Here is a 27,571-nt window from a genome sequence, read left to right as displayed (position 1 = left end):
TCAAAATAGTTACATGAGATCCAAAAGGAAGACGCTTCTAGATAGCCAGGATTTTGAAAGGTGCTCATGTCCATTTTTGCTATCTGCCTCAGGCCTTTAACCTAAAAATATTCTTTGCGTCTATGGTCTTAGCAACTTTAGCTCAGCCTACACACCATTCACCTCAGCTACCCTTGTTTGATTAATTTTAATAACCACAACCATCACCGCCACCATGTTAACCAGGAACACAACTAAATGTATTTTAAAACCCAAGTTGCTCATTACAGTTGAATATCTAAATGCAATCTCCACGACTACTTCAGATAGTTAACAATAATGGTCAAAATTTATTGAGTATTTAATATGTGCCAGGTACTGCGATAATGTTTATATGCATTATCTCATGTAAACTCAACCATGAACTCTGATAGGCCTAATTATTATTCCCATTATACAAATGAAAAACTGAGGGTTGAAGAGTTTAAATAACTTCCGAGGATCACACAGGTTTCAAGTGATGGCATCTAGATTTAAACACATGTAACCTGACTTTAGAATTCCCACTCCACTTCACACTGTGTTTTTTTCCTCCAGCCATTCTGAACCCTAAGTGAGAATCATATGGTGTAAATTAACCACACCTATGAATCCATGTTTCTGGACTCTTTGGAAACTTAGTTAAGGCCAGTTTTCCCAGATGTAAGTCCTTAATTGGATTTAAAGTGCCAGAGAGGATCAGCTCTTTTCTGTAAAAGAAAAATAAAAAGAACCATTACTTTATCTTTCTATCCAAACATAGTACATGACTATTAATTTAATCTCATTGTGAAATGAATTTCCAGGAATTAAAAAAAAAAAAAAAAGAAGGAAAACTCTCATAAATGTCACACACAGTAAGCAAGAATGTATTCTCATAATCTTGAAATAACAAATTAAAAAGCAGAAATAGAAGCACTTAAATCAACAGTGGAACTTTAGTTACCTGTTTAGGAGAGGGCCAAGGGATTTTCTGGCCTGTCTCATTTCCAAAACTTACAAGGCCTAACGTTAATATCTGTAGGGCAGACCCAATACCAGTGAAGAATTGCTCTAGCTTCCTAAGTAGGACTTGATATGGTCTAGTTCCTTACCAAAAATACACATACCACAACAAACATAGTATAATTGAGATGTAACGAAAAAATCATTCATTCAATCACTACCCTAACAAGAATTACTATTTTTTTTTTTTTTTTTTTGTGTGTGTGAGGGAGATCAGCCCTGAGCTAACATCCATGCTAATCCTCCTCTTTTTGCTGAGGAAGACCAGCTCTGAGCTAACATCTATTGCCAATCCTCCTCCTTTTTTTTTTTTTCTTCCCCAAAGCCCCAGTAGATAGTTGTATGTCATAGTTGCACGTCCTTCTAGTTGCCGTATGTGGGACGCGGCCTCAGCATGGCCGGAGAAGCGGTGCATCGGTGCGCACCCGGGATCCGAACCCGGGCCGCCAGTAGTGGAGCGCGCGCACTTAACCACTAAGCCACCGGGCCGGCCTAAGAATTACTATTTTTATTTTTGAATTTTCCCTTCTACTTTTCCTCATATGCATATATATTTTAACACATAATTTCATATCTGCTCTTATTTTAAGAATTTCCCCATGGTTCTATATAATCTTTATAATCAACATTTTAAATGGCTGAATAGTTTTTATTCAGTGGCTATGCTGTAATTTAATGACCCTTTCCCCTATTGTTAGACATTTAGGTTGCTTCCAAGTTTTTGCTATTCTAAAAGAATTCTGAAAGAGCTTTGTGCTTATGACTTCTTTCACCTGTACTATTACTTAGGATAAGTTTCCAAAAGATGTATTACCAGGTGAAATACCTTCACGGTCCTTTGATACACTAGGTCATTTCTTTTTGAAATATAAACAGAATAGCAATGTGAGGTTTTTATTGTTTAAAACTGTTCAAAGCTTCAATGCAATTACAGTCCTGCATCATTTAACTACGGGGACACGTTCTGAGAAATGTGTTGTTAGGCAATTTCATCATTATGCGATCATAGAGTGTACTTACACCAACCTAGATGGTATAGCCTACTACACACCGAGGCTGTATGTTACTAATGTTATGGGACTGCCGTCATATATGTGATCCGTTGTTAACTGAAGTATGGTTATGTCACAGTGCATGACTGTATAAAGAATGTCATGTAAGAGCTCTCCACCTATTTCTCAGGTAAATATAATTTAGGTTTAGGTTTAATTTCTCAGATAAGTTTTTGATAATAAGCTCTGATATTACTGATTACATTCTCAATTAATTTTCAATGTATCTATTATTTTATAATAAAATTAGGTCATTTGCTAGTATTTTTTTTTTTAAAGATTTTATTTATTTATTTTTTTCCCCCCAAAGCCCCAGTAGATAGTTGTATGTCATAGCTGCACATCCTTCTAGTTGCTGTATGTGGGACGTGGCCTCAGCATGGCCGGAGAAGCGGTGCTTCGGTGCGTGCCCGGGATCCGAACCCGGGCCACCAGCAGCAGAGCGTGCGCACTTAACCATTAATCCACGGGGCCGGCCCATTTGCTAGTATTTTTTAATCTTAAAATGTCCTTCCTGTGGTGGGGCTGATTATTCATTTATTTATTTATTTTTTTTGTGAGGAGGACTAGCCCTGAGCTAACATCTGATGCCAATCCTCCCCTTTGTTCTTGAGGAAGAGTGGCCCTGGGCTAACATCTGTGCCCATCTTCCTCTACTTTATATGGGATGCTGCCACAGCATGGCCTACCAAGCAGCGTGTCAGTGTGCGCCCGGGATCTGAACCTGCGAACCCCAGGCCGCCAAAGCGGAGCGTGCGCACTTACTGCTTGTGCCACGGGGCTGGCCCCATTCATTTCTTTTAGAGAAGTTTAATTGCAGCAAAACCAGAGCTCAGTTCTTATACTTCACCTATTTAGATGGATTTAGTTCCTAAATAACACATTTTCTTTCCAACAGCAAGGTACTATTTCTAAATTTTTATTTGAGAAGGAAAATAACTTGTTTTTAAATAAAGTTCTAAATAGTGATAATAAATACTTGCATTTTACAATCATTTTTTAGGTCAGTAACTTCACTCTATAAAATAATTTGAAGTGATCCCAAGAAGGTTATAGCTGCTTTAACAAATGGATTTATTGACCATTTTCCTTTCAATATACAGAAAATCTATGCATCATTAAAAGAAGATTACTGCAACAGCCAATTGCTTTTGCAGTCTCAGATCCTTTTTCTTCTGAAATCAGTAACATTTTCTTCATACAATAAGTCAGGACACATATGAAGTAAAAGGAAGCAAAATATTACTCTATGTAATTTTAACTACTTTGTAGAGCAGTGTTTCTCAAATTAGGGTTCTTAACTGCAGCATCAGCATCATCTGGAACTTGTGACAAATGTAGATTCTTAGACCTCATCCCAGATCCACTGAAGCAACAACTCCAGTGGGACAAAGCAATGTGTTTTACCAAGCCCTCTGGGGAAGCACACTCAAGTTTAAAAACCACTACTGTAGAGAATTTATTGGATTAAGCCTAATTTCCATTTACTAAATTTAAAACCTTTCCTTCTTTATAACTGTCTACCTATATTCCCATATATGTCTCTATATAAATGGAAATAATTGAAATTTTCTTCAGAAAAGAGAAGTCACCTTATAACTGAATCTTTACAAAGTTTCCTAAATTAGGGGTGCTCTCTTAATTTCTTCATTTTGAACAACAAAGAAGTATTTGGGATGACATCTTAGCCTGAAAAAGCCTCAAATCAACAGTATATACAGACACTTAGAAAAGATCACCTAACAGAATCATAAAAAAGGGAAGCAAAATTTTAATATCAATTTAATGAACACTCCTAGGGGCAGGACTGAACACTGTAGGTGTTAGCTATTGACATGAACAAGTTTTTTAAAGATCTCTTGAAAAAGAAATATGTTAAGTGGTTAAGTTATGGCTATCATATAACCTAGAGATACAGTAAAAAATCAACTGCTCTAATGTATTCAAGTAGGAATCTGGCTTGAGAGAAAATTTCCAGTCACACAGGGATTCAAAAAGTGCTGTACCTCAAACAACTCAGATATAAGTAAACATGATGTGCACTGGAAAACTATGCTAAATAACTCAAAAAAACAGCTCTTGTGATGACAAAGTCACTGATGTCAATAAGCCATGTGAGGAATTTGAATTAAACTGGTTAATGAAATGTGAGTAGGAAAATTAAGAATTTATAAATTTAAATATTTCACATAACATGTTATTTTAAAAGAGTGTAACTAAACTGAAAAACTAAATATCATAAGAAGACATTTGCTTATTTCCTGTACATACCTTAAAGTTTACATACTGATAACAGCCTAAAAATGTTTTTTTGGATTTTTCTTATTGAGGAAATGGAATACTGCCTTAAATTTGAGGTGGCTTTATTTTCAGGCATGTTGAACAAGCAGGGCATCGATATTCATCCTAAAAGCCTTATGTGGTACACTGCTAACAGAGGAAGAAGGAATGAAGTGAGGGTCATCAAACAGGTATGGGGCAAACTACCCAGGAAAGGAAAAGGCACCCTTGTTGTTTGGGAAATAGAGAGCAGAGGTGGTAAGGAACAGTGCCACGTGGCATGTGCAACCTTGTTTGGGATGAAATTATGTGAGTGCTGACTTTGTTCAAAGGTGGAAGAAGGCAGCAGACTAACGAAGTTTTAAGAAACAATAAAAAGCAGAATTATAAAAGGAATGAGGTTTTCCATATTAGCAGATTGTTCAAGCAATAAAAGTTACTCTTAAAATTTTTACTACATATTTCACTTACCAATTAAACAGTACATGAAAAATCTCATCACTTTCCCTTGAAGACTCCAGTTCATTGTTATGAAAACCTGCTTGTGCTGGAGCTAAAATATACCCACAGGAGCCTCCAGAGGTTACTAAGGTGAGTAGCATGTTTTATTTCTCTATATGAGGTACTGTGCTTTTGTTTTTGCAAAGTTTATTTTAATAAGTTTTTCTCTCTTCTCTCCATCTCAAACTATTGATTATAGCTTCTCTCTGTTGTCACTCTATCCAAGATCTGTAGGAGACCAGGGGCCATGTTGTCCATGGCTAAATCTCCACGGGTTAGCTCAGTACTTGGCACATTGTAAATACTGAATAAACAAATGCCAACTCTTTTTTTTCCCCTCAACCTCCAGTTATTGTGTCTGAAATAACAATAACGATAATAATAAAAGTCATCCTCATAAAAACTACCATTTATTGAACACTTCTCCTGAGTCAGGCACTGTGTTAACTGATTTACATATACTATCTAATTTAATTCTCACAACAATCCTGTAAGTATTATATTGAACCATATGAAATTGCCAATATTCACTTGTTAATTGTTTTTTTAAATCAACTTTATTTTAGAATTGTTGTAAATTTATAGAAAAGTTGTAAGGATAGTAGAGAGAATTCCTGGATGTCCTGTACCCAGTTTCCTTTATCAGTAACATCTTACGGTATTACGGCACATTTGTCACAACTGATGAACCAATATTGACAGATTACTATTGGAACTCATATTTTATTCAGAATTCCTTAGTTTTTAACAAATGTCCTTTTACAATTCCAGGATCTTGTCCAGCATAGCATATTACATTTGGCTGTTATGTCTCCTTAGGCTCCTCTTGGTCCCTCAGATATACCTTGTTTTTGATGGCCTTGACAGTCTTGAGGAGTACTGATCAGGTATTTTGTATGATGTTTTCCTCACGGTTAGACAAAGGTTATGGGTTTTCAGGAGGAAGAGACCACAGAGGTAAAGTGCCATTTTCAACACATCATATCAGGAACACATAATATCAGCATGACTTGTCACTGTTGATGATGACCTTGATTACCTGGCTGAAGTAGTGTGTCACGTTTTCCATCGTACTTTTTACAAGGAAGTCACACTTAAGGAGCAGGGAGTTAAGCTCCATCTCCTTGAGGGAGGTTATCTAGATAAATTATTTGGAATTCTTCTATATGGGAGATTTATCTATTGTCTCCTAGCGTTTATTTATTCAGTCATTTATTTATGTCAGTATGGACTTATGGATATTCATTTTATACTCTGGGGTATAATCCAGTACTATGTTAATTTATTGCTCAAATTGTTCCAGCTTTGGCCACTAGAAGCCTTTGACATATCCCCATCATATTGTTTTTTGAGCACTTCCTTACTTTTTGGCTCTATAAGATGTTCTGGGTTCATCTTGTATATTTCCTGCCCTGGTCCTACAATCAGCCATTTCTCCAAGAAGCTCAGTCCTTTTATTAGAGAACGGTGATATAAACTAGGATCTGGATGCTAGGATTTAATTATTTTTGATCTACAAAAATGATAATTTTATATGGTGCGACCTAATATTATTTCAATTTTACAGATGAGGAAAGCGAAGCTGGGAGAGATTCAGTAACCTGCTAAAGGTCTCCGAGCTCAAAGTTTCAGAACCAAACATCAAATCTGTGTAAAATAAGGCTACCAATTTAAATCAATAGCCTATGAGTAAAGGACATGAATCATTGGAGCTTGGTATCAGCTATTCAAGTTGCTCAAAGATGTTTTGCTTACAATAGGACATTATTATGAAGTCAATTTCTTTCATCAAGTAATTCACCAATTTTCAAAGCAAAAAAAGAAGTACCAGTCATTTTTTCTATAATCAGCTGGATTTTAAAACTATATGCATCACTCACTGTAATCACAGGAGATCAGCTCAAAAACTTATTCTTGCCCCTATTTTTTTCCTACACCTGCAACACCTATAAATTGAACTACCAATGCATTATACCATCTTTTAGCAGTTTATAAAATACAGTCAAAACCACTCAATGCTTCTCAGAATTACTGCAGAAGAAACACACCAATTAAACATAAAGTGTTGAGTATTTACAAGAGCCCTTATAGGGTTACTTCCAAAGCTGCTTGTTTTTTGCTCAAAATGTATTCATGATTCTATGTCTTCAAAAGTCAATCAATCTTACTAATACAAATTAAAATTTACTACAATGCATATCCACAACGGATTTTTTAAAAATCAAGATTTCCTTTCTACTCATCTAACATAAAACTTTACTAATCACCTTACTAGAACAATTTTCAAGATTAACTGCTATTAACATCATTGAAGTTAGATTTATGGAGCAATTTCCCTTCATAAGACCAAACCACACATAATCAAAAAACATTTTCAAAAGAATTATAAAAAAAATCACCTAATTCAAATCTTTTATTTCACAGATATGGAAACTAAAACTTTTGAGAAGTCAAAGGTGTTGCCCAAAGTCAACTGCTAATTAACTGATGATAACAGGACTAAGATCCATATATCTTAAGACTAGGTTCTCTCTCCTACAGTGAACTGCCTTATAGAGTATACAATGAATAATATATATATGTATGTATATACTTTATGCTAGTAAGAATCTATTTTTGTTGAAGGATTTTCAATTATACTCTAATGATGAGGAATATGAGAACATGAATAAAAATGGTCCTCCCACTTCTCTATTATTACCCTCATTTCTTTTTCACTGAATTTTTCAGTGCCCAGTCTATAAACTGAATGTCTATTATGTACCGGGCACTAGGGTGTTAGATGCTAGCGGGGGAAAAAAAAAACAAAGAAAAAAAACAACAAACACGGTCCCTACCCTTAAGAAAGCTCTCAGTTGTAAGTTTATGGTACCTTCCTAAAAGTCTCCTTTGCTGATTCTTCCTCATCTCGCAAACTCTAGAACAGCGCTGTCCAACAGAAATACAATGTGAGTCACAAACGTGAGCCATATATATAATTTAAAGTTTTCTAACAGCTACATTAAAAACAAGTATAAAGTAATATATTTTATTTAACTCAATATCTCTGAAATATTATAATTTCAACATGTAATCAATATAAAAATTATTAATAAGATATTTTAGTTTTTGAGTAGTCTTCAATATCTGATGTCTAGTTTACATTTACAGCACATCTCAATTGAGAATGGTCACATTTCAAGGGCTCAACAGCCACATGTTGCAAGTGGCTACTGTACTGGACTGTGCAACTCTAGAAACCTGTAGTGTCCCAGTGCTTAGTCTTTGGACTGGTTCTCCTCTCTATTTATACCCACTCCTTTGGGTATCTCAAACAATCTCATGGCTTTAAATACCATCCATTTTCTAGTGATTCTCAAATCTCTACCTGGCCCAGAACTCTCACCTGAACTTTAGATTCACATACAAGTACCTGGACACAAACCCAACATGTCCCAAACTGAACCCTTGACTTCCAACCAGCACCACCCCTACCCCCCAAACTGCTCCTCTTCCAGACATCTCCAATTCAGTTAACGGTAACTCCATCCTTTCAGATGCTCAGGCCAAAAGCCAGAGTCAAGCTTGACCCTCTTTGTTCTCTCACATCCAATTTATCCTGTATCTTTAAAATTAGTTTATTAAATACAGTCAAAGCTTATATAGTTTATAAAATACAGTGAGAATCTTACTACTTCTCACCACTTCTGCTGAGCTCTCCGTCAAGTCACCAGCATCTCTCACCTACATTACTTCCTAACTTCCTAACCACTCCCTGCACTCCTACAGCCTACTTTCCACACAGGAGCCAGAGTTTTAAAAGCTAAGTAAGATATTGTCCCTCCACAGCTTGAAAACCTCAATGACTTTCTGTCTCACCCAGAATAAAAGTCAAAGTTCCTACAGCAGCTTACAAAGATCTACAAAGCCCTGTGAGATCTGGCTCGTTACTCTCTGGCCTCTCCTGTTACTCTCTCCCTCGTTCATGCTGCTCCAGCTACACTGGCTTCCTTGCTGTCCTAGAACACCTGGGAACATTTTAAGTATGACTGAGGGCTTTTCCACTTGCTATTCCCTCTACTTGGAATGCTGATCTCACCCCCAGAATCCACAGAGATTGATTCCTCACTTCATGCCAGTCTTTGCTCAAATGTTCCCCTATTTAAAACTGAAATAGCATTCTTCCCATCCTCCTTCTGGCCTTCTCCACCTTTCTTTCCCACTTTTTCTCCATAGGATTTACCAACACTTGATCTACTACATATTTCACTTACTAATGTCCTTATTGCTTTTCCTCCTCTACTAGAATAAAAACTCCATAAGGACAGGGATTTTTGCTTGTTCTGTTCATGGCTCTATTCCCAGTGCCTAGAACCTAGCACACAGTGGTTAATCAATAAACATGTGATGAGTGAATGAACAAATGTTGTCAAGTATTGTGTGGATTAAATGAGATAACGTATAAAGTTGTAGTATGGTCCCTGGGATATAGAAGCCACTCATAAACGTTAGTCTATTCCCTAACCACTGTGGTGCTTTCCATAAAAGAAAACTGAAATTCTAAAATTATGTAAATTTTTAAAGCCTCATATCTCATTCTATACTTTTCTTACTCTTTACTCTAAATATCTGATCATTAATTATTTAAAAGACAGTTTTAAAAAGACACAAAATATAAGTTACCTAAATTTCTAAAAATCAGTTACAAATAGAAAATTCAGTAGGTATTATAAAACACTAACTCAGAATGTAGCCTTGCTTCAAATACACAGAAAATTAAAGTATTGTTTGAGTCATCTTTAAAGGTAAAGAGCTATAATCTATGGCTCTTTCCCATAGGAAAACTTAAAATGTATATACAATGTTCAACAAGACTTCACTTTCATTTATCTATAATTTGTATCCTGCTTTCCCCTAAGAGAATCTGTGTTAATCTAAGGGACCACCAATTTTTTAAAACCAAACATATTGTTTAACTGAAAAAACTTTAATGAAAAAATAAACCTGGTCTGAATTTTAATATTTCTATAAAGTATTTTGTGTTTAAAGCTACAACATTCAGAATTAAAGAACTTAAGATATTAATAAGATATAATCTCTCACCAAAATACTGAATGCCAGAGACTTCAAGTAATAGGCCCATAGAGGTTGGTTACAATGTTAGTGACCGAGACTAAAAGCCTGCCGCCTTGAATCCTCATCCTACACGCTTTCCACTGTGCTACAGTGCTTCTCAAATATACTAACATCTTACAATCCAACCAATTATGCTGATTGCCCCATCCCCCTAAAAAGGAAGGAAAATAAAAGCATGTCTCAAATGGTATACTGTAATTCAACTTGACAGCTGACATTTCAGGCCAGAAGTTTACAGAGAATAGACATAAACATGCAAAAAGCTGCAAAGTGTATGTCAGACCTGTCATGGAGATATTATAAAGAATCAGTAGAAGAAATAAGTGTAAGATGCCATGGATATATGGTTTATATTTCATTTTTCAAAAAGCTAACAACTCATGGGGCTTATATGTCTTCAGAAATTTGAACAATTTCATTTTATCACTGATGACAACGACGTACCTCACGTTCCATGCAGTGGTAAAGTCTGGGTTTAGAAGCAGCAGGGTGCATGTGACATCTATCAATTCTAAAATAAAGAGAAGTCATATTAAAAACAAATAGTCCTACCCTTTAAAATTGGGCTTCTCTTTCTTTTACAGTCCTTTTATTTTATATATTTATACAGACACACACAAACACACACACGTATGTCTCACATTATACTAATACATATTTCATGTGATGATAATTTTAATGATAGATACTTTGTTCTATGCTTTCGGGGATATGAAAATTATCCTCAAGATTTTCTTCTACTTATAAGTGTAACTCTTTTAAAAAAAAGTTGACACTGAAACAATTTTATAAAAGAATATGCCTAGAAGAATAACCAAATTAACATCTTCACTCTTTTAGTAGTTTTTGGTATTAATCAAATATTTAACAAGGAAAAACACATGCAGTTTCTAATACCACTATTCAGTTAATTTCACAAATATTTCAAGAATTGGCTATGTGCAAATTTTCAAAAGGAAAAAAAATCACTCATAATCCAACTTACTTAACACAATTTCTTTACATTCCCCTGCAAAGATTATCCTTTCTTACATACATTTTTGTATAGATAAAGCAATGATAAATGTACAATTTTGTTCTTTTTCATTCAATATTATTTTATATGCATTCTCCTATATTGCTACAGTATGCATTTTTAACAGCTGTAACAATGACTTAGTTTAATATACTATCATTTACCTTATTCTTTAGGCTGCTTTCTGTTTGTTTTTCACTTTTATAGATAATACGGCTACAAACATTTTTAAACACACTTTTTGTCTCACAGATTATTTTCTTAGGATATACTTCCAGGCGCAGAACTATGTCAAACAATATAAATATCAGTATGGCTCCTATTAAGCATATTCAAATTGTCCTCCAAATAGAGTGTATCTATTTATATTGCCAAGAGTAATACGCGTATACTTACGTCCTGTAACTCTGACCTATATAATTATATGGTCACGCATTACTTAACAACGGGGATATGTTCTGATAAATGCATCGTTAGGTAATTTCACCACTGTGCAAACATCATCGAGTATATTTACACAAACCTAGATGATATGTAGCCTACTACACACCTAGGCTATATGGCACTAATCTTATGGAACCGTCGTCGTGTACGTGGTCTGTTGTTGGCAAAAACGTCATTATATGGCGCATGACTGTATTTAAAAAAATGAATGCAGCAGATAAAAAATTGTATTTTGTTTCCTTTTTTCTTTTTTGGTGAGGAAGATTGGCCCTGAGTTAACATCTGTGCCCATCCTGCCCTATTTTGTATATGGGACGCCACCACAGCATGGCTTGATCAGTGGTGCATAGGTCGACGCACAGGATCCAAACCCGTGAACACCAGCCCGCCCAAGTGGAGCATGTAAACTTAACCACTACGCCACTGGGCCGGTCCCTATTTTGTTTCTGCTTTAATTTACATCTTTAATTTATAATTATTAATATAAACATTTTTTCATTTTCGTTTTCTATTTTCTACTTTCATTTTATGAGCAGCCTATTCATATTCATTAGCTATTTATCTATTATGGTCTTGAAAGAATTCTTATATATTCAAGCAAGTCTCATAAGCCTATATTTAATAGAACAAAATCAGTAATACTTAGACATATTGTCTTCATTTTACTAAAACTGAAAAGAGAATTCCAGGAATAAGATGATCAATCTAGGGCATAATACTAAATTAAGGTAATCTCTAGGCTCATATTAAACGATAAGCAAATAAAATAATAAAAATAACTGTTATAATTATTTAGCATTCTTGTGTACCAGGTACAGTAGTAAGTAATTTATTTATATTATTTTGTTGAATTCTCACAATCATGGTCCAAGATATTCTTATTTCACTTTACAGATAGGGAAACTGACATTTAGAGAGTTTAAGCAATTTGCCTCTAGTCATCCGATTAGTGTGGCAAGGTCAGCATCTGAATTCTTTTTTTTTTTTTTTTGTGAAGAAGATCAGCCCTGAGCTAACATCTGATGCCAACCCTCCATTTTTTTTTTTTTTTGCTGAGGAAGCTTGGCCCTGAGCTAACATCCGTGCCCATCTTCCTCTAATTTATATGGGACGCCGGCACAGCATGGCCCTATAAGCACTGAGTTCTTGCACACCAGGGATCCGAACCTGCGAACCCCAGGCCGTTGCAGCAGAGCACGCGTACCCAACCACTTGTGCCACCAGGCCGGCCCCTGAATGCTTTTAATAACTCAATTATACTGCCATTGAAATGTCTATCTACAATAAATAATTTGGACATTCTCAGTGTATAAGACAAACTTTTTAAAATCTAAGAACACACACACATAAATATATCCCTACACTCATTTAAAAATATTCCAGTGAAAAATAAAATCAATTATTCCATTCTCAACCATGAATTAACACTTATTGCGAGCCTATGATTTCATTACTACTGAGTAAAACGTGCAATAAAATGAGCAACAAAAGGTAGGATTAGCACACATTTATTTTTGACCTCTATATTCCTCTTTATAATATAAGTCATTACATACATAAACAATGTATCTGTAAAGAACAGTCTAATTAACCTCTTTATTCTTTCACTTTTAGTAGTTTTTGGCACTAATTTAGTATTTACCAGGGAAAATAAATACAATTTTCTATACCATTATTCATTTAATTCCACAGATATTCCAAGTATTGACTACACGCAAAGATTAAACTGGGCCCTTAGAACTGAGAGAATACATATAACGATAAATAAGACCTGATCTTGCCCTCTAGAAGGTTGCCCTGTAGTTGGAGAGAACATATAAACTAGTAATTATAGAAGACAAAATGAAATAATTGTTAAGTAAAAACATACCACATTTTGGGGACCACCAAAGAAGCTGCAAATTAATTCTTACTGGAGTCCCAGGGAAGGCTATAAAAGAATAAGGCAGTAAAGCCCACTGCAGACTGTGGAAAAAAATATCAACAAAGGTAAAGAGACATAGAAGTTCACACACAGCGTGCTCTCCAAGAGATCACTAGTACCAGAGTGTGACTAGAGCACAGGGTGCTGGAAAAATGGACCAGAAAACTAGAACCCAGCCCCAATCTCCTTCTCAGCTTGACCTTCCACTACTTTCCCTCACATGCTATACTCCACCTTTCTCTAAACACACCTTTTATCTGCCTACCTTCTCTTCTTCAGACATAACTCAGATTTACTTGCTCGTTATTCTCTCTGTCAGAAATGCAGAAATGTCCTCCTAACTCTAAATAGGAAAACAAAAACAAAACATCTTTCTTCTTAAAGGCTTTCCTGACCTCCCTAGCTGGAGGCAATCTTTCATCTCTATGTTCTGTGTATATCTTACTTTGTTACTGATCTTGTATAAATATTATTCTCTTGATGAGACTATAATTTTTGGATGCAGGTCCTCTGTAATATATCAAAGATGAGAAAATATGGCCCCTGCCCAAAAGAAGTTCCACATCTAGACACAGCATAGAGGAGTGGTAAGAGCATAAGCTTTAAAGCCATACCACCTGGGTTTGAATCCCAGCTTCTCCACTTACTGCCTACATAACATACACGAACTTCAGTTTCCTTATCTGTGAAACGGGGATGATAATATCAACCTCAGTGTTGTGAGCAACGAGATTCATTCCATTTCTCCATAGTTATTTGACACACAGTGAGTGTTCAACTAAACACCATTGCTACTTACCAACCAAGAAATTAATATTTTCAACATCAATTAATCAAAGAAGTCAGAAATGAGGCAGTTGTTCCTGTACTGAAACTGTCCAAATTTCTAAACTTGTAAAATAAGCAACAATAAAAAACAACTTGGTAGTTAAGTGGTTATACGGAAATGTTTGTGCATGATGGGAAGGTCTCTAGAACTTCTTTTGAAGTCTACAAGTTTTCAACATCCATTATACTACTTAGGTAAACTGGTAGTTAGTCTATTGGACTCTCCCCTTCTGCATTAAAAAAAAAATGTGTGGGGGCCGGCCCGGTGGCGCAAGCGGTTAAGTGCGCGCGCTCCGCTGCGGCGGCCCGGGGTTCGCTGGTTCGGATCCCGGGCGCGCACCGACGCACTGCTTGGTAAGCCATGCTGTGGCGGCGTCCCATATAAAGTGGAGGAAGATAGGCACAGATGTTAGCCCAGGGCCGTCTTCCTCAGCAAAAAAAGAGGAGGATTGGCGGATGTTAGCTCAGGGCTGATCTCCTCACAAAAAAAAAAAAAAAAAAAAAAAAAAAAATGTGTGACCAACGGTAGTTGCCATTCATTTGTACTTCTAAGCAACTCTCCTTCCCCACCCATAAATGAAGATAGGTTCATCCTCCACGAGAGGCATGCTGTTGTAGGAGCACAAGGCAAAAACTAACAAATAAACACAGAAAATACCTAAGTCCCCACTTTTCATTTTGTGGCTGTGTGAAGAGAGAGGAAGGCTAATCAAAGTAACGCTTCCTTTACTGGAAGGTACCCCCCTCGCAGGGCAACAGCAGCTGCTGGGTTCAAAGCCCAGCTCTACCACTTACTGGGAAGTCCCTGAGCTTGCCACTTAATCTCTCTGTGCCTTAGTGTCCTCTTCATATGTAAAATGGAGCTAATAATACTACTACCTCCTGGGGGGTATTAAATGATTCACACTCGTGAAGTGTCAGGACAGTACCTGACACACAGTAAGCACTCAATGATAATTCCTATTACAAAGCCTGTATCTCCTAGCCCAGTTCCATAAGTGATACTGGGATTGGATGCCACCAGAAGGAAGAGAAGAATCTCCTAAGGTGGCTGAGCAGTGACTGCTGAGCAGAGGGATACTACTCAACTTCTAAGAATTTCAGGATTTAAAACATATCAACAGCCTCAACCAAGCATCAGTGGTGCCTAGTAACACATATAAGCCACAGGGCCTTCTCCTCTACTCTTTGACACACTGCTACCTCCTCCTGAAGCAGGACTCAAGTTCAGATGAGACTTCCTTCAGGAAGCATTCCAGTCAGATCCAAGAACTGGGAGTGAGGTAGAATGTCAGAAATGGGAAAAGGCCAATGAAGGAGAAATAACTAGGCTAGAAATACTCGACACAAAGAATCATTCCTGAATTATATGTATTTTTGTGTTCTTCTTCCCCACTGGTTCTGGCTAAATGGAAGGAAATTTGTGTTTCTTGAGAGCCTACCACATGCTAGGCACTGTGTTGTGCTTTACACACTAATTCATAGGATCCTCACAACAACCCTCTGAGACCTATTAGAATTCCCTTATTTTGGCGTGGAAATACAAAGAAGTTAAGTAATCTGCCTGAAGTCACTACTAAGTGACTTCAGCGTGCTGATGAATTGAATCTAAATCCAGGTCTGGTTTCCTGCAAAGCAGATGCTCTTTCCACTCTAGCACACCGTCTACAATTACTTTGCCCTCTCTGAGTGAGGACTGAACCAAAGATCTAAAGATAAACACGTATAACTACCAGTTGACTGTAACTATTTCACTCTCTCTGTTTCATCAACTATATACCATTTCCTGCAGTTTTACCCAGAATATGTGAGCTACTGATATCCCTATAGGCTCTTGAAATTAAACAGCTCTCTCTCCAAACACCAAAATATATATCAGCAAATAAACGTTCCTTTGTTAGATACACTCCAATATATGACTAACTCATCATCATACCACAAAGAGAAAATGAATCAGGGCACATTATACACAGAGAAGTAGCTAAATTCCAGCTGTAACAGGAGAGGATATGAGGATGCTACAGAAAAGTCAGAGAAAAATCAATATGCTTTCTTTGCTGCACTGCATTCTGGAAATGGCCCAAGGCCAGCAGTCACCTGGTAATGATCACTGGGTTTGACAACTGTCTCTGACAGAGATATGTTTTCATGCATCTAGAAATAAACCCAAGGTCAACTTGTATTGGTTAATCTCTTCCTCTAAAATACAACCAGGTTACCACAAGAAGAGAGGCTTGAGGCAAAGTTATGTGGTAAACACCAAAAAGGCTCTGTTTATCACAGAATACAGTCACTGAATCAATAGCCAGACTAAGCTAAAAACTCTTGTTTACCAAACTGATGTTACTTATTTGACAAATGTCTGTCGAACACATAAAGGTGTTGAGTAAATAAAGACCAGCCATAAACCTTCTTCCTAACAACTCACAATCTAGCTGGAAAAAATGTTGTTTAAATAATCAACTATGATAAAGTGTGATAAGTGCTACTATGCAAGCAGTCTGAATAAAGGACTCCAAAGGAGTGCAGAAAAGTAATTACTGCTTCTTGGAGCAGTTGAAAGAGGCTTCACAGGTGTGTGCTGACAACCACAACAACGAAGACAATGTAAGACATGAACACGGCCTCAGGAAAGGCATGGAAGTAAGGCAGTAGTACAGAGCAAAGTCAAAGAATGGAACAGTGTCTGTTGTGGCTGGAATATATATCAAATGGCTGCAAATTCAAATACTTCCAGGGTTCAAATGAATGTCAAAAAAGTAGCAAAACAAACTTGTTGATAAGTAGCAACTGACACTCTGCCTCAATGTCTGAAGGACGAGGAGGTTGTAGTGAATTGGAACTGGCTTGCCTAGTGAAGAAAAGCAGAGGCTACGAGCCCTAGCCAAGTGCTGCCATGCAGAAACTTACGCGGCCAAGGCTTCTGACTTTTCAAGTGAAGATAAGAAATCCAGATTTCCATCCTAATTTTAAAAGTTCATCCTGACTTTAAATGTTTATCCAACTAATTAAAAACAATTTTAAAAACATTATACAAGTCCAAACGAAATATATCTGTGGGCTGGCTTCAGCCTGGGGGATGCAAATCTACAACCTCTGACGCTGAATAGAAAGTAGAGAAAAAGGCTGGTAATGCAGGCTGGGGACAGATCATGAACGATGTTGAATACCATGCCAAGGAGTCTGAACTCTACCTTGACCCTGTAGGGATCATGAAATAAGATGAACATATATATATTTCAGAAAATCATCCCTCAAACTGTTTCTAAGTGTTGTTTGAAACGACTTGCTAGTGACATGATGGACATGGATTACAGAAGAGAGGTTGAAAATGGGGTAGACCAGCCATGAGATAATAACATTCGTCCAGACGAGAAATAAGAAATGGAGAGAAGGTGGTTTTTAAAGAGATAGCTCAGTTATGGAGCAGTGATTGTGAGAAAGAAGGTGGTGGAAAGGCAGACTGGGAGACAGAGTGCAGGACAGAGCTCTGCCCAGTCAAGACTCCAATGCTGTGGACTTCTCTCTAGCTTTTTGTTTTTGTCATGGATTTCTCAAAAATCAGAATTACAGTATCATTCCTCTCCCAAACTAAATATGGCTACTACTACAGCAGACTTTTAAAAAATATCAGTCTCTCTACATAATTAAACAGGGATGTTATTAATTTTGGTTGAACTACGGGTAAATTTGATGAGCTATGGGGTGCCCAGATTAACATTATTAAACATTTCTGAGTGTGTCTGTGAGGGTGTTTCCAGATTAGATTAGCATTTGAATCAGCAGACTCAGGAAAGTAGACTGCCCTCCCCTCTGTGGGTGGGCATCATCTGATCTGTTGAGGGCTTGGATAGAACAGAAGGAGGAAGGAGGAGGAATTCACCTTTTTTTTTTACTTCCTGCCTGTCTGCTGGAGTTGGGATATCTCATCTTATCTTCTTCGGCCTTCAGATGGGGATTTCAACCATTGGCTCCCCTGGTTCTCAGACCCTCAGACTCAGACTAAATTATATCACTGGCTTTCCCGGGTCTCCAGCTTGCAGATAGCAGATATGGGACTTCTCAGTCTCCATAATCATGTGAGCCAATATGTCATAATAAATCTTTTATATTTATTTATATAAAATTTTATATATACATAAAATTTTCTACTGGATGTTTCTCTGGAGAATCCTGACTAATATAGAAGCTCTCTAAACATCTAAGGAATTCAGCACATTAATGAGAGCATGAATTCAGTTTGGTTAAAACAAAAAAAATATCTACCCCCAAAATAAAGGTCACCTTCATTTACAGAATACATTCTTAGAGGACATCTAGGATTTTGGCATGATTAATCACACAGACACTAACATTTCTGAAATTGTTCTTAAACTGCCAGCTTTCTTCACTTGGCTCTTCTTACATATTTATTTTCTATAAAAACAGCTTTAAAGGTACAGCATTTTCATGAAATAACTGTTTTCACCGAATATTTTTTACTTTTTTTCTTAGCAAGATTCACCTCTGTGTTCTAATTGCTTCAATTCACAAATCTGGCAGAATACTTTTACATTAATCAGTCAGCATCTTCAGGTATCTTCTTTTGTCAAATCAGACATTTACTTCCATATTTTTACCAATAATATGATATACAGCTTGAGTAGTATACGACACCACACTAAACTACGCTGTCCCCACCCACCAAAAAAGTGAAACTAAAAACTGCTTCCACGAGGATGTAGGTTAGAATAAAATCAAGCTGCTTCTGTACACAGGCACAATTGTATTAGATTTCAAAGTTCTGTTTGTTTGATTGAGCTTAACCATTTGCTCTTCTGCCTAGATCCTCCTGGGCTTATCAAGACTAAAACTACACAATGAAGAGATTCAGCAAAGCCTGCAGGGAAAGACAGGGAAATGGAGAGAAGGATTTGGAAGGCTACAGGAAGAAGACGGGTTGGCTAGCATACGTGAATGGCCAAAAAATAATGATCTGAAACAACATAGCCTTTGATATCTTATAATTCATACTTTTTCTTCTCTACAAGAGCATTATTCTGTCTCCCAGTGGAGTTAGTTATGTACTGGCTCAATTATACATCTCTGTGCACAAGAACATACACAATACAGCTTTGTTTGGCAAAAAGTAACTTGATAGATTCATATGGTGTTACTTTGTACCTTAATGTTACTGAAACCTACTATAGGGTGACAGAATGAAGAACAAAAGAGGGTCTAAGGATAGATAAATATCTTTATCTTTAAGTTCATGCCAGAAACTTAAGCTAAGCCATAAACTCAGACATGGCCTTATAAGAAACATATATCACAGGACTAGAGTTGAAACACACAGAATATAGAAACTATTTCAAATTACATGTTCAAATCAGACTCCTTTTCTACTGGTCTAAACAGGGAAAAGCGCTATTAACCTATAATACAGTATGTTAAGGACAATGCTGAGAGAATACGAGGAAATCGGTATGTCATACCTTTGGCAACACTCCACAGAGAGATTGTTTTTCACTCAACTGTAAGCTTCTTGAGAAAAGGGAACGTGTATTATTCACCTTTTATCCCCCACAGTACTTAGAACAGCTTCTGGTATGAGTAGGTTCTTGGTAATGGCTACTGAATTGGTAATTAAAATTCTCTACAAAACAAAGTTCTTATTCACAAACAGCCACCAAGCATACTGAGCACTTTTGAAGGTACTGCTGTATGTGGGAAGGGGCAGGAGCCTTAAAAAAACAGTCGAGAACATGATCTTGAATGAGTACTCTCCAAAAAAGTGAGATCTCAGGTCTCACTTTTACCTAAAAAGTAAACAGAATTTGTGCACAGAGGCTTAATATCACATACAGGGGGGAAAACTACGAAAAGAGACCAGGTGGGATGAAGAGGGATTAGCCAACGCAGCAAAGCACTGTCTCAGAGGAGTGGAAGAAGCAAATGCTGGGATGGTTTTCTCTCACTCATATTAGCATAGGAACAGGACAGAGGGCCAGGGCTCAACTGGGATTCACAGTGCAACGGGCACCTTCATAGATCCCCAAGCTGGTTCACAAGATAACTACCATCATCACGCCTCCCTTACCTCATTTGGACTGCTACTAAAATGAGTTCTATTGCTTATAAGGTACTAAAGGATTAGAAACCAGAGAATCTGAGCTTGTAGAGACCAGAGCCCTCTTCAGGGATTTTCGAACTTTGTTTAGCCACAGGATGTTTTCTTCAAATAAAATTTTATAAATGACCCCAATGCATAAATAGATAAAATCGGAATTGCTCTGATTTTATGGTGACAGATAGTTACTAGACTTATCATGGTGATCATTACATAATGTTTATAAATGTTGAATCACTGTGCTGTACACCTAACACTAACATAATACTATATGTCAACTACAATAAATAAATAAATTTTTTTTTAAAAGAATTGCTCTAATTTCCTGCTCAGGTTGCAGTAGGTGGCCTGGCACCCTGCTTGAAGCACCATCTATACAATCACTTATGGATGCACAATGTGAAAACTACTGATGAGGCCCAACTCCTCACTTGACAGAGAAGGTAAGCGCCTGCCCAGGCAGTGAATGAAAGAGCCAGAACTAGAATCCAGGAATGCCAACACTCAGAGAGGGTTCCCAGTTTATTCTATGCTGCTTCTAAAAACCAAAGGAGGAGGATAGAGTTCATACTTACCATCTTTGTTCAGCCATTGCTTTCTTGTTCTGTACAAAAGGAGCTTGTTGTGGACATACGGTAAAAGGAACTTGACACACCAGCTCTCCACACCAAGTTTGTTTTCAACCAGGACTATGGGACTCCGGTTATACCTAGCTTCAGGACATGGGATCAGGCCAATTTCATCTCTTAATATGTAAAACATAAAAAAGAATTAAAGATAAGAATATTAGCCTTTTAAAATTTTCAAATCCTAGAGTATTTTTTTAAAAACTCACATATTTCCCTTTCTTAAAAATATTATTTAGCTCACCTACTAGATTGGAAGAAATTAAAAAAAAAAAAAACACCAGTTTTTTAATACTGACAAGAGCACGGGAAAATTAGTATGCTGCACTCCCTGTTGATAGGAATAAGAATTGGTCTAATCTTTGGATGGAAATCCGAAAATGACTTTCAAAATTTTAAATGTACATCCTCTTTGACCCAGCAATTCCAGTGCTCAGACATTATCCTATGCCAAAATATACAAACAGGATGTTTATTGCAACATTGCAACAAAACTGGAAACAACCTAAACGTATATCAATATAAAACTGGTAAAATAAATATGGCGTGACAGAGGTGTAAAACATGAGGCAGATCTGCAAATGCTGGTATGGAAAGGGTGCCAAGATACATGAAACAAAAAACGCAAAATGCCAAACACAATGTACAGCACAAAGCCTTCTGTATAAATTTTTTAAAAAGATATATAGATGCATTAAAAAATTTCTTGGAAAGATACCAAGAAACTTTCAGGGAGAGGAAAGATTTTATTTTTATATAGTTTAAATTTTCTAATCATTTTTTGTATTATTTACATTTTTAAAAAATGTCAAGAAATGTATTTATGCTTGCCTACTAATAAATGTACATGGAGCAGAAACAAATTATCAATAAAAGTTATCTTGTCAATGAGACTGTGGGCCATTTTTTCTTCTTTATAATCCTTTACACTTGCCTGAATTAAAAAAAACACACTACTAAATGTGGTTAAAACACAAATACATTTTAGAATTTGATCATTTTCATCTAAAGCAGTATCTATATCCCTCAATCCACCTCAATTTAAGTTGAAAATTTACATTACAGGCTGAGATTTAATAAACAATATATAGGGCAGTTGACTTATATAGTAAATGAACCAGCAAACATAAAAATGTTTTTGCAAAACCTGCACACTTGCCTTTCGACTATAACGAAGTTAAAATTCTTGCCTACATGAAGCATTCTTTCTCAAATAGTACATGCTTCCCTTAATGAATAACAAGAAACCTTTTAACAAGAGCAGCTGACATAAATAATGATATTTTTAGTGTCTAAACGGATTTTTTTAAATGTTTTTAAAAAAGAAAATAACTTTTTAGAGTAGGTTGAAAACTACTGATGTGTGTGACATTATCTATTATGTCCCTGGGATTCCCCTGCCAAGACAGTAGTTTGATAGATGCAAAGAGGGGGAAACTTGTTTAATTATAGGTCATAAGAAAAGTCCTCTTTTTTTGTTAGGCTACCATCACAAACTGGTGGGAGGCTGTAGAACTAAAGTGAGATCCCTCCTGGAAACTCAAAACTGGATAGCTCAGGAGTAACCTACTTTCTACTGATCACTTCATTAGGGACACAGGGATATATCAATAAACAGGGGTACTCTAGGGGTTGCAAGTCACTAACCATTCTTTCAAGCTGATTTAACTCACAAGTACAGTTTGAGACCTAAGGTTTTTTTGTCCTGACAACTAGCTCAGTTGATTCAGAGGTGTTTTGATATACCATGTCAATACTATCTAAACATTTTCTGAGTACTGCAATGTACTGGGTACTGTGTTAGATTCTGAAAATGCAAAAATTAGTAAAACAAGGTGTTCTGACTTCACAGAACTGACATTTTTGATGGGGAGTTGTGTCAATATCTACAATAAAATGTTAACATTTGCCATTCCAGTAATATAAATAAAGTTCTGTCCTAAGAATGAGGCAATGCTGAGAGAGTATCGGAGGTCAACATCCAATATTTCAAAATATGTTTTTGCATATGTGTTTGGTGATATTAACCTGAACTCTATTTAATTCACTATTAGGACAACTAGCCACATCTAGATCTATACCTGACTAATTTATGTCTGAATCTCTGGTATGTCCTGGTATTCAGGTTTTACTATATAACGTAGAACATTTAACAAATAAACTAGAATTATAGAAAAAACCTCACTGTAGTTATTTCAAGAAAGTCTGTTTTCTGAGATCTAATAACCACTTACAGCACTTCAAAGAACTGCAAAAGTCAACAACATGAATGTTAGGGTAACAAGAATAAAAGAATCTTAGCTTCTGGGTATACTCTGTTTTGGGGGGGATTTTTTTTACTTAAATTCACAACGTAACAACCTGCCTTGCTCACTATTTAGACCAAAAATAAAATGCCCAACTAATAATTTGGTGCCTAATGAAAGCACAGAGCCATCTGGACAAACAAAAAACTGTAATTGGCTACCATTCTTCCAAGAAATAATTTAAAAAAACAAGACTACCTTGTTATAGCAGGTGTTCAAAAACTGCTACTGAAAAGCTGATTATCACTGAACTTCAGTGATAATATTCAAATAAATAGTTTTCAAAGAATATTGCTTCTTGACTCTCCAAAAGACATTATTTCTGACATCCTTCTAATGCAGTGGGTCCCAGTCCTAGCTCTGTCAGTATGAGACATATACATATATATATATATATATCTCATGTCACTTGGCCTCTATAGACTTCAATTTTGACTGAGAAACCTGAAAGTTATTCTCATGTAAGGAGAATGAAAACAGTCATATCAGGGAATGTAAAGCACTAGGGTAAAAAAATATTAAAGAGAGGTAGTAGGATGTAGAGACAAAAGCACTTGATCTTTGGAGGTCCACAATTCTAGTTAGTCTCCATTCTCCCACTGACAGTCAATGTGAATTTGGCAGGTCACTTGCCATCGGCATCCTCACCTGAAATACAGGAATAATAATGCCATCCCGTTCCTGCCTATTATGAAAAGCAAATAACGCACTGTAAAGAATGTGGTAAGCTGTACAGTGCCAGGCAAAGATGAAGTATGCTATCATTAATTCAGTTAAGAGTCTGAGGTCAACCAGAAAAGTTCCTTGGTTAACAGATAATGAGAAGTTGAGGCAAAGACAGTTAAGCCTTTGTCAAGTTATCTGACTATAAGATACAGTGCTTTGCTGCTTCCTAAAAATATAACATGTACATTATAAAGATAGGTAGGTCAGGAAGCTTCCAAATAACAGTGTGTTTGACTTCAGACTTCTCCTATGCCTAGTCCCTTAGGTCGTAGTCCACTTTTTTTTCAGACAATTTAGAATATGATTCCAGAATCATTTTAAAATTGGAAGGGACCTCATTCCTCCAGTCTCTCATTTTATCAGATGAGGAAACTGAGGTCCGTTGAGGTTAAGACTATTATTCAAGGTCACATTGCTAGTAGCTAAGTTAAAAATCTGATCTCCTAATACTTAGCCGAAAACTCTTGACACTAGAGTAAAAGATAAAGACATCAGTGAAAGAAAGTAAAATTTAGATTAATTCCTTCTAGATTTCTGGCTATTTAAATTCTAATTTCATACTCAAGAAAAGTTGGAAAACTCAGGGACAAAACTAAAAGTCATTTGTCATCCCTCTACCACTACTAATGGTTGGGCATGCATCCTGTTTTTCTTAGTATTTTACAAACGTGGGATTATATTGGACATACTCTTCTATAACCTTTTTTTACAACTTAATTCACATTAAACATTTTCCTACATAACTAATTTTTATATTTTTAATGGTTGCAATGAATGTGCTATAAATATCAAATATATCTCCAGTTATTTTCTTATGAAAGAGTCTAAGAGAAATTTCTGACTGTTTCACTACCACCAAATTCCATGCATTTATATTTTTAGCTTTCTAGCAATTTAGACTGGTATTTAACAAGGATACTCAAGTAAATACCTGCATTACCAAGGTCATACGATTTTTAAAGACATGAAGGTTTGGAACAGTGATCAAGTTCTAGTCTTCTCAAAGAGATACCATGATGTTCACTTTTTAGGTTACCTTCAAAGGCTGTTCCAAAGGAATAGCAACATGGAATGAACCAATACATTACTTAAAAAGATCATACACAGCATGGTACATCTCTGACTGCTTCACTTCACAATGGGGATCCACTGCCTTACATGAAGTTCAAGGTTCCTATAAAACTGATATTGACTTTGTTTCTCATGTTTAGACAGCTTCTCTTATTTGGACTTTTCAGAAACATCATCAATTAGGGTGGGCCCACTTATTATTTACAAAAGTTAACATCAACCAGCTTCTTTTCGGGAGGGAAAGATGGTCCCCAAATATTAAAACTGAACCCTATAATGTGGAGTGACTGAACAGAAAACAGCCGAAGGATTCAGGAAATGGTCCACCCCTTTTTAATCTAACAGTTATTTTGGGTTTTTTTTCATTCAAACTGGAATTCTTTCCAGAATGACCAAAAAGGAAAGTTATCAAAACATCTATAGGAACTGACCCTGGCATACTGATAATTAAAACCTTATGGTGATTGAATTAAGATATTTCAGAGACCTTGCAGGCTTTCTCAATTCTAAAGGCCACTCACTTTGCATATCACTGAAATTACATTACTGACCTTATTTAGCAAACAGCTACCCAAATTACCACTGTTTATTAAGTGTTTATTATACGTGATGCTCTGTGTTAGGTTTTACATGCACTATTTCATTTTTTCCACACAATAATCTTATAAAGTAGGCATTTTATCCCCATTTTACAGATGAGGAAAGAGTCTTGTCTAAGTCTACCCAGCTAGTAAATGACAAGCCAAGGTTCAAATCCAGGATCATCAGACTCCAAACCCAAACTTTTACAACTATACTATTGTTTAAATAAATAGATGAAAATCAAGTGTAAGAAGACAACTAAGACTCTATGGTTTCCTATCCTTCAGTTCAACTTGCAGACAATCTAAAATTGCCTTTCATCACTACTCCTTTACTCAAAAATTTTCATTGGGGCCTAGCCACTGCCTAGGAAGTGTATCTCCCCTGAGCCAACTCATCCATTCCTCATGTCTCAATTTAACTATTTCCTCAGAAAGAACTATCTTGACCTTCTAATTTAATTAGGCCTCTCTGTTATTATTCTCTCAAAGTATCTTTCTTTATCCTTTTGGGTTCTTTTCATAATCTGCGTGTTGATTTGTTTCAAGTTCCACAGGACAGGGACCATGTGTGGTGTGTTCATCTACATACACCCTGCTTCCAGCCCTGTATACACAGAGACTAGCATAGTATCTGTCAAATAGAGGTGCTCTTTTGCTGAATGCATGCTTGGAAGGAAAGAAATTAAGCCAGACAGTCAAGCACTCCCAAAATCGGCCCCTACAGTGTCTTTCCAATCACATTTTGCTACTTTGGGTTAATTTGCTGTTCCCTGTGGAGGTCTTTGGCTCCCTCTCCGAGACTGTAAATCCTACCTCGCTTTCAAAGCTCAGCTCAAAACCCACCTCCCCTAAGAGCCCTGGCCAAGACATACATAGCCTCCCTTCTACTTCTAATAGACTCACAGCACTTGCTCACCATACGGCTAGTCCAGCCTCTATCATAAACCTGCTTTGCAGGGTTAATTGACTACTCTTACAGGTAGGTCTTAGGTCTCCATCTAGACCTGCACAGTGTAATACAGTAGTCACTAGGCATATGTGGCTATTATGTAATCAATTAAAATTAAATAAAATTTAAAATTCAGTTCCTCATTCACACTGGCCACATTTCAAGCACTCAACAGCTACAAACGCTAGGGGCCACCATGGTGGACAGGACAGATACAGAACATTTTCATTATCACAGACATTTCTCTGCCTTGAGTACAAGAACTGTATTTTATACTTCTTCCTGTTCCATACTGCGAATATGGCACCTACAGCACCTCACAAACAGTGAGAGTTTAGTAAATATTTAACAGAGTAATAAAAAATAACAACTTGCTAGATAAGAGAACTCTGACGTGACCCTAACTGCATTGTAAACAGTTGTCTTCCACAACAGCACGTTAAGGTCTATACATTAAGCTAATGTCTGTTTCTGGGCCAAGCCTTCAGTTGTTTTGGAATCAACAATACAAACAACATTTGTATGGTATTTTTCAGCTTATAATGTGCTTCACATTTATCATTCAGTTGGCGAATATTTTCTGAGGAACACAGGGATTCAGGTTACTTCTATTTACCTAGTGGCAACTAAGTGCCACACACTGTATGAGGTGATTTTCCTGTGTTCTCATCAGCCTCACTATATCACAAGGAAACTGAGGCTGAGAGAGGGTAACAAAATCCACATCTCAACCACTGCATCTTCAACTCCTCCTAGCTAAATATTTCTACAGAGACAACAATGTCCCTATGTTCAAGGGAGTAGATGTTGGCTAATGAAATTACAATCTATCTTGTTCGGAGAAAAAAAGGAAACAAAAAGTAAAGAATAAAAACTTTCTTTTTATAATACTGAAAAGTGTAATTAGGTACTACTAACTTTCAAGGTAAATGATGCTTTTTTTCCTTTTAACTAGAAATATAGCCTCTTTATTTTGGGGAAAAAAGGGCTAAATTGGGGAAGAAGTATGAGCAATTTT

At 36.5% G+C, this 27,571-nt stretch overlaps 1 protein-coding gene across 5 annotated transcripts in view; it reads right to left on the bottom strand.

Annotated features, from left to right (window-relative positions):
* PTAR1 (protein prenyltransferase alpha subunit repeat containing 1) overlaps positions 1-27,571 on the bottom strand; it is a 76,585-nt gene that overhangs the window by 46,901 nt on the left and 2,113 nt on the right. For 2 of the 5 annotated variants that reach the window (XM_058565697.1, XM_058565693.1), the window contains exons 2-4: positions 20,867-21,036; positions 10,416-10,482; positions 624-728 (exon numbers count right to left, since the gene is read on the bottom strand). In XM_058565697.1, the coding sequence (XP_058421680.1) occupies positions 624-728; positions 10,416-10,482; positions 20,867-21,036 (342 nt within the window). Of the gene's footprint in view, positions 1-623; positions 729-7,728; positions 7,785-10,415; positions 10,483-20,866; positions 21,037-27,571 lie in introns of those variants that run through there. The other 3 variants (XM_058565696.1, XM_058565695.1, XM_058565694.1) reach the window with 3 other exon arrangements.

The sequence above is a fragment of the Diceros bicornis genome, chromosome 22, assembly GCF_020826845.1.
Source record: "Diceros bicornis minor isolate mBicDic1 chromosome 22, mDicBic1.mat.cur, whole genome shotgun sequence".
Lineage (NCBI taxonomy): Eukaryota > Metazoa > Chordata > Mammalia > Perissodactyla > Rhinocerotidae > Diceros > Diceros bicornis.
This window is presented reverse-complemented; position numbering and strand designations above follow the sequence as displayed.